The sequence below is a fragment of the Portunus trituberculatus genome, chromosome 3, assembly GCF_017591435.1.
Source record: "Portunus trituberculatus isolate SZX2019 chromosome 3, ASM1759143v1, whole genome shotgun sequence".
In the NCBI taxonomy this organism is placed as follows: domain Eukaryota; kingdom Metazoa; phylum Arthropoda; class Malacostraca; order Decapoda; family Portunidae; genus Portunus; species Portunus trituberculatus.
The window spans coordinates 7,946,518-7,961,435 of NC_059257.1; the positions used below are offsets into that span (position 1 = coordinate 7,946,518).

The 14,918-nt window shown below is 38.1% G+C and overlaps 2 protein-coding genes across 2 annotated transcripts; both read left to right on the forward strand.

The window, feature by feature from the left end:
- Positions 1–1,158: 1,158 nt before the first annotated feature.
- LOC123509296 (protein BCCIP homolog) lies at positions 1,159–9,678 on the forward strand. Its single transcript, XM_045263511.1, is given in 7 exon segments — positions 1,159–1,388; positions 2,040–2,138; positions 2,140–2,193; positions 2,689–2,802; positions 3,393–3,580; positions 4,235–4,388; positions 9,419–9,678. Coding segments are annotated over 7 exon segments (876 nt in total). The 5' UTR covers positions 1,159–1,283; the 3' UTR covers positions 9,581–9,678.
- A 144-nt stretch (positions 9,679–9,822) lies between these two features.
- Positions 9,823–13,668, forward strand: LOC123509291 (cell wall protein DAN4-like). Its single transcript, XM_045263500.1, has 2 exons — positions 9,823–10,202; positions 11,322–13,668. The coding sequence occupies exons 1-2, from the start codon at positions 10,115–10,117 to the stop codon at positions 12,704–12,706; spliced, it is 1,473 nt and encodes a 490-aa protein (XP_045119435.1). The 5' UTR covers positions 9,823–10,114; the 3' UTR covers positions 12,707–13,668.
- Positions 13,669–14,918: the final 1,250 nt, after the last annotated feature.

Consider the following 14,918-nt stretch of genomic DNA (forward strand, 5'->3'; position numbering starts at 1 on the left):
TGTACTGGTGTTTCTCTTGAGCTAACCTAATGTGACTTGGTTGGACCTAAAGTAAGCTTAATGATTATGTTATTACTAGCATTTTAGCTATATATATTACAGTAGTAGTAGTAGTAGTAGTAGTAACTTGTCAGTGCAAACCAATTCAGAAATACAGCACGTTTGTGTCAAAATTAAGTTCGTTCAGAAAGAAATCCCGTCATTAGAAGGGAACAGTGTAACTACCGCAAGTGTGAATCTTGAGGCATGTCATCACGTCATTGCGTCATATTCAGAAATGCTTCCCTCTCTGCGATAAAAAAAATAAATAAACAAAAATAAAAAAAAAGGTCTTAATGAGTATTTTTCTTGTTGATAATGCAGAAAAGTTGTTAACATGTCATTACTATTACGGACACATCCTTAAAAAAAACCCGCGTTACTTCAACAAGAGCTCTTTGAAAATAATGAAGGTGCAGTGCGCGAAATGTTTCAGAATATGGGCCTTTTGGAGCCACGCACTTGGAACATGTTGCAATTCATGAGTAAATCTAGTGTGTTAGCTTGCATTTTCCAAAGAAGAAAGCAAAAAATATAAGAGGCTTTAATCATAAGGCCAGATGTTTTCAAACTATTAATGACGCTCTAGTGATATGGACTTTTGACGGCGCACCAACTGTACAATCACGTGTAGTGTGTACAACATATTCATTCGTGAAAATAACGTGGTATGGTCACGGTAAAATCATAATAATCATAATCCCCGTCCTGAGCACTTAAATATGTCCTGGCCGCCTTTCACACCTGCGGATAGGGTTAATTTGGAATACAATGACAGGAGCTGGTTTATATTACTTCTAAATGACATTATAAAGTGACTAACATAGCATACGGTATACAACCCAGTCTTTTCTTTCTCTTTCCTTAAAATTCAACTTCTTTTTCCTTACAGACTGGCATACACGCAGAATTGTTGGGCTATCACTATATTTTCATAGGTTATCTCAGTTTCCTGCCTAACCATAGCAATAAAGGATTGCCAACCAGGTGAACCTTGTCTGGGCAGCCCCATGTGTCCCTATCAGCTGTTATATGGACAGAAAAGTGTGAATATATAGTCAGCAGCATAAAATAACACCAAACACCACAACACCAGTACCGTTCACAAGACAGAAACTTTACCACATGACGTCAAGCTGAAAGATCAAGGGAGGCTGAGGAGCACATGTAAGGCTGCGACCCACACATTTTTCCCCCACCTGAGTCTGTTCCCGTTACGAGCATCACCCACACCGCAGCTAGCCATGCCTGGACCCTTCAAGAAGCCCCGGGCGGTGTTCCCTGTGGAGGAGCACCCGCCTGAGGACAGTGACGAGGAGATGGAGCAGGATGAGATGATTGGACAGAGCGTGAGTGGAGAGGATGGAAAGGCGGAAGGGCTTTTCTTCTTTTTTTTTTTTTTAGTAGAAATAGGAAACGAATAAGAGGCAGAGGGAAGAAAAGTATAAAGTAAGTGAAGGAAAGCAGGAGATAAAAGTTTGTAGCAGACCACATTGCTGTTTGTGTGGAAGGACTTGGTTCTGAATGACTTGTCTACAAACCCCACTAAAATATCCACACATTTTTTTTTTTTTAATTATGTATCTCATTGGCTGAGGAGATCAACACCCTTTGTATTTATTTTTTTTTTTCTTAACTCATATTTGAGAAACGGAGGATCTCTTGTAAATATTAAACGATGCAGGACACACACACACACACACACCTGCCAGCTTTGATATTAACCCCATCAGTACTGGGACGCATTTTTATCACGAGTTTTGGGTGTGATTAGACTATTTTACTTACATTAGGAAGGGTTATTGGAAGTCGGAAGATTAATGGCCACAGTCTTCACTATTTTAATCCCCCACATGACTTTCTGAAGCTGTATAAGATCACCAAATAGTAAAAACAGTAAGAAGAGTGAATGCATCATAGTACGGAGGAGGTTAAACACTTTCTCTTAGAACAATTTGGGGCATTCCACACACAAGTCCAACCTTTACTCTCTCCTGCAGGTGAATGTAGACTTTGAAGGCTTCCCCGCCACTGATGCAGACTTCCACGGCATGAAGCGTCTCCTGCAGCAGTGTTTCCGAGGGTTAGAGGTGGACATCTTCAGGCCTCACTGACACTATCATCTCTCAAAATTATGTGGGTTCGGTTATCAAGGTCAGTTGAGAATTAGTATGTGGTTTGTGATTTTTTATTATAGTTGATCTTTTTTGTTATATTTTTCTTGTTTGTTCGTTATTTTCTCATTTCTTCCTTTTTTTCATTCTTGGTTGTTAAGCTTTTTCTTTCCTTCTTTCTTTCTTTCCTCCTTATTTGTTTTCTTTCTTGCTATATTTTCTTTTGTTTTTCTTAGTTCTCATTCTTCCTTTTCTTTTTTTTTCCTTATTTCCATCTTTCAATTTTTTCTTTAATTTTTCCTTCCTTCCTTCCTTCCTGTCTTTCTTTCTTTCTTTCTTTCTTTCTTTCTTCCTTCCTTCCTTCGTTCCTTCTCTTTCCACCAATATTAGTTTTACATTACAAAAATTAAGAGTGCACCTATATATCTGCTATTTTCAATCACCTATCTACACTACAGCATAAGAGAGTTAATGGATCAGATGACAGATGAAGATGGCGTAAAGAATGGTCTTAATGTAGCTTTTCCTTTGCCAGCAAGTTGATGCAGAAGAAGATGATGATGATGATGAAGAAGAGATGAATGATGATGGCAGTGAAGAGCAGCAAGTGTTTGGGGTCACAACTGTCATTAACCTCACAGCAAGAAAGGTGAATATGAGAGAGAGAGAGAGAGAGAGAGAGAGAGAGAGAGAGAGAGAGAGAGAGAGAGAGAGAGAGAGAGAGAGCAAAAGTATAATAGAAAGTAAGCAATAGCTAGATTTTAAACAAGAAAAATGCATATACTCTAACAGAAAAATGAATAGTAAATATAAAAGATGACTAACAGTAATGATGATGATGATGATGATAATAGTAATAATAATAATAATAATAATAATGAAGAAGAAGAAGAAATAAATGAAAAATCCAACTTTCCATAATAACACCACTAACACTACCATTAACATCACTATAAACAACTAAAATGAAAACCATTACCCATTAACTAAACTTCCTTTTACATAAAATAAATAAATAGATAGATGAAAAATAAAATAAAATAGAATAAATATGATGTTCTTTTGTATCATGGCCTTCCCACACACTCCAACACCAGAACGAGGAGTGCGTGGCAGGGCTGAGGAGTGCATGAGTGGAGAGGTGTTTGGAAAAAGAAAAAAAAAAGAGAAAAAGCATAAATAAAATCAAATAAATGATATTCTTTTGTTTCATGGCCTTTCCACACACACCAACACCAGGACGAGGAGTGTGTGGCAGGGCTGAGGAGTGCGTTGGTGGAGATGTGTTCAAGCAGTGGGCCAGACTCCACCACAGCACTCCTAAGGGATATACTGGGCAATGAAAGCAAGCACGTGGGTCTCCTAGTGTCCGAGAGGCTTGTCAATCTGCCTCCTCAGTTTGCCATCCCTGTATTTGATTGTCTGAGGTAAGGTTGGTGGGTTGTGTTTGTGTTGTTTTGTGTTTGTTTTTTTTTACTATTTTTTGTTAAGTTTTTCTTGTTTTGTCGTTTGTTTTTGTTGGTGTTTTTACTATTTTTGTTGTGCTGTTAATTTGTTTTCACATTTTTTTTCTTTTCTTATCTTTTCCTTTGTTTTGTTTTTTAGTTTTATCATTTGTTTTATTTGCAATTTTACTTCTTGTCTTGTTACGGTTAATTTTTTTGACTGCATTTTTATTTTCTTCTTTTTTCCTTTTGGTTTTCCATATTCTTTTGTTTAACGTCATTTTGTATTGGTTTATCTTTTTTATTGTTGTTTTTGCTGTTTCTTCCTTGTACTGTTCATTTTATTTTCTTATTACTGTTTTATTATTATTATTATTATTACATTATATATATATATATATATATATATATATATATATATATATATATATATATATATATATTTTTTTTTTTTTTTTTTTTTTTCCCCCATTATTAACGTTTTTTTTTCAAAGTACCAAACAGATACAATGCCATTAACTTTTTCTTTCCTATTTCAACCTTCATTTTTTAAGACAATAACAAAAACACAGCCAATGTACTGATAGACACAATTCTACATCACAGATCTATTTTTATTTATTTACTCTGGTGAAGGAAGGAGATTAATGAGGCGAAGAAGAAGAAGATGCCCTATGACTTTGCCTACCTGCTGTTGATATGCAAGGTGTACAAGTTAGAGAAGAAGAAGAAGAAGAAAACTGTGGAAACTGAACTGTGGGGAAACCCAGAGGAGGAAGTCATAGCAGAGGTGAGGTAGAAAGATTTCACAAGACATTTTCTTTTTAACCCTTTTATTTGCATTTACATATTCATTCTACTTATTATCTGGTGATTTTATTCAGCTTCAAAAACTTATGTGGCGATTGAAATAGTGAGGACTGTGGCCATTAGCCCTCTGACCTCCATAGACTATAGACCTCCAAAATTAAAATCCACACAGATGATATAATTTATCCATAAGAATATTTTTGCTGTTTATAAGGTAGAAACCATGTTAATCTGTCAATAGAACCAACAAACTACCCTTAAAAACCAGTGTGCCTGAAACAAGAGTCTTTTGAAAATATATGTTATGTGACCACTATTTTTCAGTCTACAAAGAAGATAAAATTTATCCGTAAGAGTGTTTTTGCTATTGATAAGGTAGAAATCATGTTAATCTGTCTATGGAACTATGAAACTACCCTTAAAAAAACATATTACTGAAACAAGAGTCTTTTTAGAGATACAAATGATGTGACCACTATTTTTCAAAGTCCAGAGTTATGAGGAACTTTGTGTGTAAGAGTGTTTTTTGCTTTTGATAAGGTAGATATCATGTTAATCTGCCAATAGAACCATCAAACCTCCCTTAAAAACTCGTGTGACTGAAACATGGAGGTCAGATGATTAATGCTCAGTCTTCACTATTCTCAAGCTGTAAAAATATCACCAAAAAGTAAGCAGAATGAATATGAAAATGTGTTCTGTTACTGAAGAGGTTAAGTGAAAACATTAGGGTCTTGTTATTGTTTTTTAGATTTTTTATTTATTTATTTATTTATTTATTTTTCTTTATGCTGTGGCACCTGTAGGTTTTACTTTAAGAGTATGGGAAGCGCTGTTCTGCTTCCACCCATTAGTGGTGCAGTGTAGTGTAATTATGTGTAAGTATTGAGGTGTATGGAGATCAGTCTTCCCTACCTTAATCCCCCACATAAGTTTCTGAAGCTGTATAAAATCAAATAGTGCGCAGAATGAATATGAAAATGCATCCTGGTTCTGAAAAGATTAACTGTTCTGAACTCATATTTTTTCGTGATTATTTTCTGCAACCCTGATAATATGAAGTGATAGGAGAGATAAGGTGGACAGAACTCATACAGACATTTTCTTTTTATTATTAACTATTCTATGCCTCAATGTATTTGTATGTGATCATTTAACGCAATTGTAATAACAGGAAGTGATAATGAGGTGAACTGTTTTGAAACTTTACTTATTTGTATACAATTATTGGAGTAGGCAGTAGTCACCTGCCGCCCGGTGGAATACTCCAGGAGAGGTACTTACGGGGATGTAGGCAGTGCTGCAGACTGAGTGATTCCCCGTGTCCTCTCTTCCCGGTTCCCTTTGTGGTCTCATTTATACAATTGAGCAGCTGCAGCCTGCCCTCTAAAGACAACTTCTACTACTTCCTACACTACACTACAACACCTTACACTTTTACACTCTCTTCAAATCAAAATTTAATAATGGCTTCACCACGCCCTGCCTCGGAGTCCCCTCTGGGAGGGGACCATAAATGTCCCCAGGTCGGACTGCCCTCTGCTGTCGACCTTGGGTGTCTTGACACTTCATCTAATACTTTCACTATCAATTTCTGCAACATTCGTGGCCTTCGTTCTAATTTTCAATCTGTGGAACACCACCTCTCCTCTACTAAACCTCATCTTCTCTTCCTAACTGAAACACAGTTGTCTGTGACTACTGACAGCAGCCCTTTTCTGTTCCCTCCTACTTGCTCTATCCTCATTTTCAATCCAAAGCTGGATGTTGCGCATACGTGCGTAACGACACCACTTGCTCTCGTGCCCACAATCTTGAATCTTCAGAATTTTCTACCATCTGGCTAAGACTTCAATGTCACTCTCTAACTAAATTCATCTGTGCTGTATACCTCTCACCTAATTCCTCTGACTATGTAAAATTCTTTGACTATTTGACTTCCAAGGTGGAGCACATCTTATCTCACTTTCCTTTTGCTGAGATCTCCATTTTAGGGATTTCAATGTTCACCACCAGCTTTGGCTTTCATCTTCTTTCACTGACCAACCTGGTGAACAAACCTTCAACTTTGCTATCCTTCATGACCTAGAGCAGCTAGTGAAGTTCCCTACCCGTATTCCTGACCGCCTTGGAGACACGCCCAACATTCTTGATCTTTTCCTAACCTCCAACCCTTCTGCTTACTCTGTTAAACTTTCCTCTCCGTTGGGCTCCTCCGACCACAATCTAATTTCCGTTACCAGTTCTATCACTCCAGTGCAGCCTCAGGACCCGCCTAAGCGGAGGTGCTTCTGGCATTTTAACTCTGCTAAGTGGGAGGAACTAAGGCAGTACTATTCTGATTTCCTTGGGATGATTATTGTTTTCATGTCAGAGATCCTTCTCTTTGTGCCGAGCGCATAACAGAGGTGATTATCTCTGGCATGGAGCTATACATTCCTCATACTTTCTCTAACCCTAAAGCTAAAAAGCCTTGGTTTAACTCTGCTTGTTCTCGTGCTGTCAATGATAGAGAGGCGGCTCACAAACGGTTCCGTAGCCATCCAACTGCTGAAACTCATGCCCTATATATTTCTGCCCGTAATCATGCCAAATCTATTCTCCAACTTACTAAAACTCTTTCATCAATAGAAAATGTCAAAGTCTTTCCAATTCTAACTCCTCTCGAGATTTCTGGCATCTAGCCAATAATATCTCTAACAACTTTACTTCTTCGTCTTTCCCTCCTTTACTTCATCCAGATGGCTCTACAGCTGTCTCTTCTTTTCTAAAGCTGAACTCTTCGCTCAAACCTTTGCTACCAACTCAACTTTGGATGATTCTGGGCATATTCCTCCTACTCCTCCACCCTCTGACTACTTCATCCCTAAAATTAAAATTCTTTATAAAGACGTTTTCCTGGCCCTCTCTGGCCTTGATTCTCGGAAGGCTTACGGTCCGGATGGAGTCCCTCCTGTTGTTCTCAAAAACTGTGCTTCCGAACTCGCTCACTGCCTGGTCAAACTCTTTCATCTGTGTCTCTCTACTTCTATTTATCCTTCTTGCTGGAAGTTTGCTCACATTCAACCTGTCCCTAAAAAAGGTGACCACTCCAATCCTTCTAACTACCGCCCTATAGCTTTGATTTCCTGCCTTTCTAAAGCCTTTGAGTCTATCCTTAATAGGAAGATAATGAGGCATCTATCAGCTCACAACCTTCTCTCTGATTGCCAGTATGGTTTCCGTAAAGGCAGATCTACTGGTGATCTTCTTACTTTCCTAACTGAATCTTGGTCATCCTCTTTTAGGGACTTCGGTGAAACCTTTGCTGTCGGCCTTGACATATCGAAAGCCTTCGATAGAGTCTGGCACAAATCTTTAATTTCTAAACTACCCTCCTACGGATTCTATCCTTCTCTCTGTACCTTCATCTCCAGTTTCCTTTCCGATCGTTCTATTGCTGCTGTAGTAGACGGTCACTGTTCTTCCCTAAAACTATCAACAGTGGTGTTCCACAGGGTTCTGTCCTATCACCCACTCTCTTTCTATTATTCATCAATGATCTCCTAAATCTGACTCAATGCCCTATCCACTCCTATGCTGATGATACCACCCTGCATTATTCAACAGCGTTCAACAGACGCCCAACCCAACAACAATTAAATGACTCAAGGCGAGATGCTATAGGACGCCTAACTTCTGATCTTTCACTTGTTTCTGATTGGGGCAGAGAAAACCTGGTTTTGTTCAATGCCTCAAAACTCAATTTCTACAACTATCTACTCGACATAACCTTCCAGACAACTATCCTCTCTTCTTCAATAACACTCAACTTCCCTCTCCTCTACATTAAACACACTCGGTCTATCCTTCACTAAAAATCTAAACTGGAAATTTCACATCTCTACTCTTGCTAAATCAGCTTCCAAGAAGTTAGGTGTCCTATGGCGTCTTCGTCCATTTTCTCTCCCTCCCAGCTGCTTGCTCTGTACAAGGGCCTTATCCGCCCGTGTATGGAGTATGGCTCTCATGTCTGGGGGATCCACACACAGCTTTACTAAACAAGGTGGAATCTAAAGCTTTTCGTCTTATCAACTCTTCTCCTCTAACTGACTGTCTTGATTCTTTAAGTCACCGCCGCAATGTTGCATCTTTATCTGTCTTCTACCGCTGTTTTCATGCTGTCTGCTCTTCTGAACTTGCTAACTGCATGCCTTCCCCTCCTGCGGCCTCGCTGCACAAGACTCTCTACTTCTTCTCATCCCTATTCTGTCCATCTTCCTAATGCAAGAGTTAACCAGTATCTTCACTCCTTCATTCCCTACACTGGTAAACTCTGGAACTCTCTACCTGTGTCTGTATTTCCACCTGCCTATGACTTAAACTCTTTCAAAAGAGGAGTGTCAAGACACCTCTTACATTAACTGGACCCTCCTTTTAGATTTTTCTGTTTTTTCTCTTTCTACTTTTCTTTTAACAGGGCCTGGCAACCAGCGGGATTTTTTTTTTTCCAACACTGTGTTTGCCCTTGGCCAGTGCCCTTGTAATGTAAAAAAAAAAAAAAAAAAAAAAAAAAAAATTATCTAAAATAATTATGATCATATATACATTTTCCTTGAATTATTTCAGTACCATGACACATTTCCATATTTACTGTGCTTACTAATTGGGGATTTTATACAGCTTCATAAACTTGTGTGGGGGGTTAAAATAGTAAAGACTGTGGCCATTAATCTTCTGACCTCCAGAGACCCTTCCTAATGTCAATAAAATGGTCTAATCATACACAAATCATACAAAAATGTGTCCAAATATTGAAGGGGTTAAAATTATGAAGACTGACCATTAATCTTCTGACCTCCATAGACCCTTCCTAATGTCAATAAAATGGTCAAATCGTACATAAATCATACAAAAATGTGTCCCAGCATTGAAGAGGTTAACTACTATATTCTAAACCTTTATTTGTTTGTGTGCAAATTTTTTAACCTAACTGTGATAATATAATGAAGCTAATAACAAACTTTTCAGGAGTGTAAGGCAAGTTTCGAGTACAATGTGAAGGGACAAGCCTCTATATCTGGCGAATGGGATGAAGATGACCCAGAATACACTCCCTACCGTCGCGTTCTTGTCCTCGAGGCCGCGAGACTCCCAGAAATCATTGCCAAGGTCAAACAGGCGGTGCAATGAGGTTGAGTGCGGCTTTGACCTTTTGTGACCTCTTTCATGTTGACCATTGTGAAAAGATTCTATATAAAGATGATGCATTTTGTTTTTCTGTTTTACAATGTGATTTTCTTTTACCTGTTGTGGTTATGTAGGTTATTTTTATTTGTTGTTGGTGTTTGTAGTAGTAGTAGTAATAGTAGTAGTAGTAGAGTACATATTTCTCTACTAAATATTAAAGTAAGCATTTATTTTATTTGAATACTTAAAGAAAGGAAGAAACTACTACTACTATTACTACTACAACTACAACAACTACTACTACTACCATTACTACCACCACCATTACCACCATAAAAAAAACAATGACAGTAATGAAATAACAAGAGGAAATGATAACAAATGGAAAAACAAAGAACAGGATGTGAGACTGATATGATAAATTCAAAGAAACTACTAGATACGACACACACACACACACACACACACACACACACACACACACACACACACACATCCTGTGAAACTATATAATTATTTTGTAGTGTTTGAAGAGAGATGCAGAGAACAGTCATGCATCTCTCTCTCGTCTTTTTGAGGGTAGTGTTTATCGTTGAGTGTTTGTGCCATGACAGTGTTTTAGCAGGTAAGCAGAAGCACAGTTTTATATTATATTAACGAGATCAAGACACCAAACTGAGTGTGCTGTGAGTTAGTGGAAATTGTGTCTTATCTTGGAAAAATATTTGCTAAGGAGTTTAGTTCCAAGCCAAACTGATCCCTAAAAGAATTAAGGTATTATTTTATCTACTTCATTTGGGTTAGAGAGAGAAAGAGAGAGATTGGAATGAATTAGTTGATGAAAAGTATCTTATCGTTGAAGAATATTTGTTGTGGAGTCTTTTTCTGAACCAAACTATAAAATGCATGACTTTTTTTTTTTTTTTTTTCCTTCATGTTGGTTGAAGACAGAGAGAGTGTTGTGAATTAGTGTGCAAATATTTGTTATGGAGTCTAGTTCTGAGCCAATCCAGTCTCTACAAAGAAGACTATTTCCTCTCCTCTGTGCTGGCTAAAGGCTGAGAGAAAACTGTGTCTTGTCTTGCCTATCTCCCTTTTGGTGGAGGACAGCTTTGGTGTATGTATGTTTGTATATTCAGCCTTCTTTCTCTATTTTTTTTCTTATAGTTGGGTGTTTCTTGCCTCTTTTAGTCTATATATATTTTTCTATCATTTAAATATTCCCATTATGTCAACATTTTATTTATTTATTTTATTATTATTATTTATTTTATTTTTCAAATATCCAGTTTCTCTTTATCTCAATTGTTATATCTTTCTCTTTTTAATTTTTTCTTTTAAATTGTGTTATTTCATTTACTGTTCTGATTCACAGCATTTATTTTCCCTGTTGTTAGTCCATCACTCTTTTCCTCCTTTGATTTTTCCATGTTATTAAAATTTTCCTTTAGTTGTTTTCAGGTGCCATTTCCCTTTTACCCTTTTTTTTTTTTTTTTTTTTGTTACTTTTCTCTGTGCTGCATTGTCATTTTAATTAACAAACTGCATACATCTTTTCCAAATAACTTGTCTTCCATGCCTCTTCTGATCTTTCTGTACTTTCTCTCTCTCATCTTTTTTTTTTTTTTTTTCATTCTACCAAGCATGTATCAATTTTATCTATATTTATCCTCTCCAGATATGTCATTCTTTCTTCTTATTTCCAGTCACTTTGATTGACAAGCTACAAACTTTTCCCTACCAGGTCCCCTCACCACCAGACAACACTCAGGTCTTTCTACCAGTCCTACAATTACTACTACTACTGATGAACACCACCCAGACCTTACTACCACTACTACTGATGATGAACCAAGGACCACTCATGCTTCAACCACACCACAACCACCCAAGAGAAATGTGAGGGCACTATCAGAACCCATTCTAGAAAATACAACCTCAAGTACTATGGCAAATGTAACCTCTGATCCGACCACACCACCTGCAGTAGAAGAAAGTATTGTGGATTTACCTGAATCAAAACCTACTACATTTTCTTCTCTATTGACTGATGTTACTACTGCTACCACTCAACAAACGTCTGGTACTGAATTCTCCTCACCGCCAACTATGACTCCTGAATTCTCAATACAAGGGACAGAACACACAAGTCAACTTCCTCAGTCTCGTCATTTTGTTCACTTTAGTCAGTCCACCCCAAACTTGAGTGATAGTGTAATTTCTCCTATCCATACTACAGCTACTACTATTACTACTGATGGTGATGGTGGTGGTGGTGATGGTGGTGCTACTGCATTGTCAGTGGTTTCACATCATGCTACCCCTGCCAATCCTTATCATGAAAACCAGCAGTCACTTCCAGTTTCTACTACTATGACTTCTAATACTACTAATATGATTACTACTACTTCTATTACTTCCACTACTACTACTACTACTACTTCTACTACACCTACTACTACTATTACTAACACCATTACTACATCTTTTGTTACTAGTTCTACCACACCTCCTCCTCCTCCTCCTCCTCCTCCTCCTCCTCCTCCTACTACTACTACTACTACTACTTCCACTTCCACTACTACACCTCTTACTACTACAAGCACACCACCAACCACCTTTCCTCCCACTTCCACTACTATTACTACTACTACACCAACTACAACTGTCACTTCAGCTCCTCCTCCTCCTCCCACCACATCCACCACCACACAGACCCCAACCACTACCACCATCACCACAGACTCCAAACCCACCCTTGTATCAAGTAATAATACCCTCCATGAAACACCACATAGAACACCACCACCACCACCACCACCAGATTATTTGCGTGTCACTATCATCTCCTCGTCCTTACTCATTGTTGCTTTCTTCACTGTGTTTGTCATATTTTGGAAGAGGAAGCGGTGTGGAGAGGAAAGTAGAAGCCAGACCAGCACTATGCCTACAATGTCCGATGCTTGGATTTCAGTCGAGGATGTTAATGAGGGTGACAGCCAGCAGGTTTTCAAGAGGCACAGTGTTCATGAGGGTACTCAGTGCTTTGAAAATGTGCCCAGGTGTACTGTTAGGGAAATAGACTGCAATGAGCCTCTCCATCTCTCAACGTTTGTGTCTTGTCATTAAAAGTTTAGAGAGAATGATGGCTGAGAGAATGTGTGTGTGTGTGTGTGTTTTCATGCAAGAGGGGAAGCTGGCTGAGAACAATAAAAGGTTAAAAGAAAAGTCCCACTTGATTGCCAGTTTCCTAAAGATAAGTAGAATTAGATAAAAGTCAAGGACAAATGTGTGGGTGGGTGTGTGTGTGTGTGTGTGTGTTCACTAAAGCCTAGTCGTAAGTAGACCAGCCATTACCCTACTTTTATAACATTATGTCTCCAATTTTCACTTCAGTATGCTTAACCCCTTCAGTACCAAGACACATTTTCATATTCATTCTGGTTACTATTTGGCAATTTCATACAGCAGAAACTTTTGTGGGGATTAAAATGGTGAAGACTGTGGCCATTAATCTATAGACCTCTACAGACCCTTGCTAATGTCAATAAAATCGTCTAATAACACCCAAAACTCATGGTATAAAAAGCGTCTCAGTACTGAAGGGGTTAAACTTATTGTTCACCTGGCCATGCTGTAATCTTCTACCTGGTCATCACATTCACCTCTCACCTGACAAGCTTCACCATTTCACCTGCATTCAACTTATCAAATTTTCTCAACTTTAGTATTCTCAATCATTCATCTCTTTTTCTAGTGAACTCTGGAACTCCCTGCCTGCTTCTGTATATCCTTCCTATAATATACTTTTTATTTTGTGTGACAGTTTTTGGCTCTTGGCACCATCAGTAACTTTTTTAAAATTCTATAATCGTCTAATATCACCCAAAACTCATGGTAAACTCAGTACTGAAGGGGGTTAAGCTTATTTTTCACCTGGTCATCACATTCACCTCTCACCTGACAAGTTTAAGGTGGAAATTCGATGACTCGATATCAATATCGGTTTTTTGGCTCTCCCATTCCTATTTTTTTACTGAATTCAATAATATTTATACACAAGGTGTACGTTTATGGTGTACAGAAATGTGGCATAGTTTTTTTTCAATAAATATTTTTTCGGCGATAAGAAAATAATTCAAAATACCATTATAAAATCAAAACTAATAACAGTGTGGCAATTTCCTCTTAACCACATATAATATACATAACAACAAATAAATGTCAGCATCGGCATACACATAACCTATGTTATAAAAATTTCATTACACGCCAAATTGTTACCTTTTTTTTTCATAAAAAAATTTGAGTTTATAAGCCTGTTGTAAATTTATTTGAGTGAGTTCATGCATTATCATGCTGGCATTTGTTAAGATGAGGTTGTTGATCATTTTGCTGCAAAAGTTTTGAAATTGACCAATTACTGAAAAAGTTATTCAACAATATATGCTGAAAAACTGAAAGTCGAGAAAAACGCATTTTCTGTGAACATCTTCAAAACCCCACATAACTCACTCCAATATGTACCAAACTCAGATATGTACTTACATAATCCCTTGACAACTGTTTGGAGGCTGGTAGTGGCTGTTTAGATAGTTTCAGGCCATGTTACATCATGGGAATGTCGTCTATATAGCCTCTCTGAATGGTGAGCTCTCACTTGCCTGTCAGCCTTACAGGCTCCTGGTCCCGTTATTATCATATTAGAATATATAACATATCACTGATAGGTTCTGAATGGTGAACAACACTGTCACATTTGTCACACCGAAGATTTATAGTACAATCAAACAAATAACTTGTCACTTTTGCGGTGATTCCGTTGCCACATTCACATTTCACCAAATTGAAAATTGTTTGCAGTCTTTGTAATGATATCACTAACAAGGCACTATCCTCACTAGTTTGGTGAACTTCACTCTCCTCTGGTGGCAGGAGACTATGCCTGTAGCTTGCAGCAGACACGTGAGGGTCGGGAGTGGCAGGGTGGTGGTGGCGGAGGTGGAAGCCTCGCCAGTACTACCACCACGTGTCTCAGGCTCCTCACTTTCTTCTCTTTTCCACCTTTTCAAGGCTTTCTGGCGGGCTGTTTCAACCTGAGTCTTTCTTTTACCACTTACACGTGGCATTGTCACAATTTGGGGACTCAACACGTGTAAAGTACGATCAACAGGTAGGCTGCAGGCACGCACACTTCCTAAGGCTGTATCAATTAGTACTGAGGATTTAGCATCTTCCTCACCCTCACTCAGGCTCACTGCCTGATCCTAAACTGTCGTACAAGTACATCACGCAAAAAAAAAAAAAAATAAAACAGCTCAAAAAAGGAAATAAATACAAG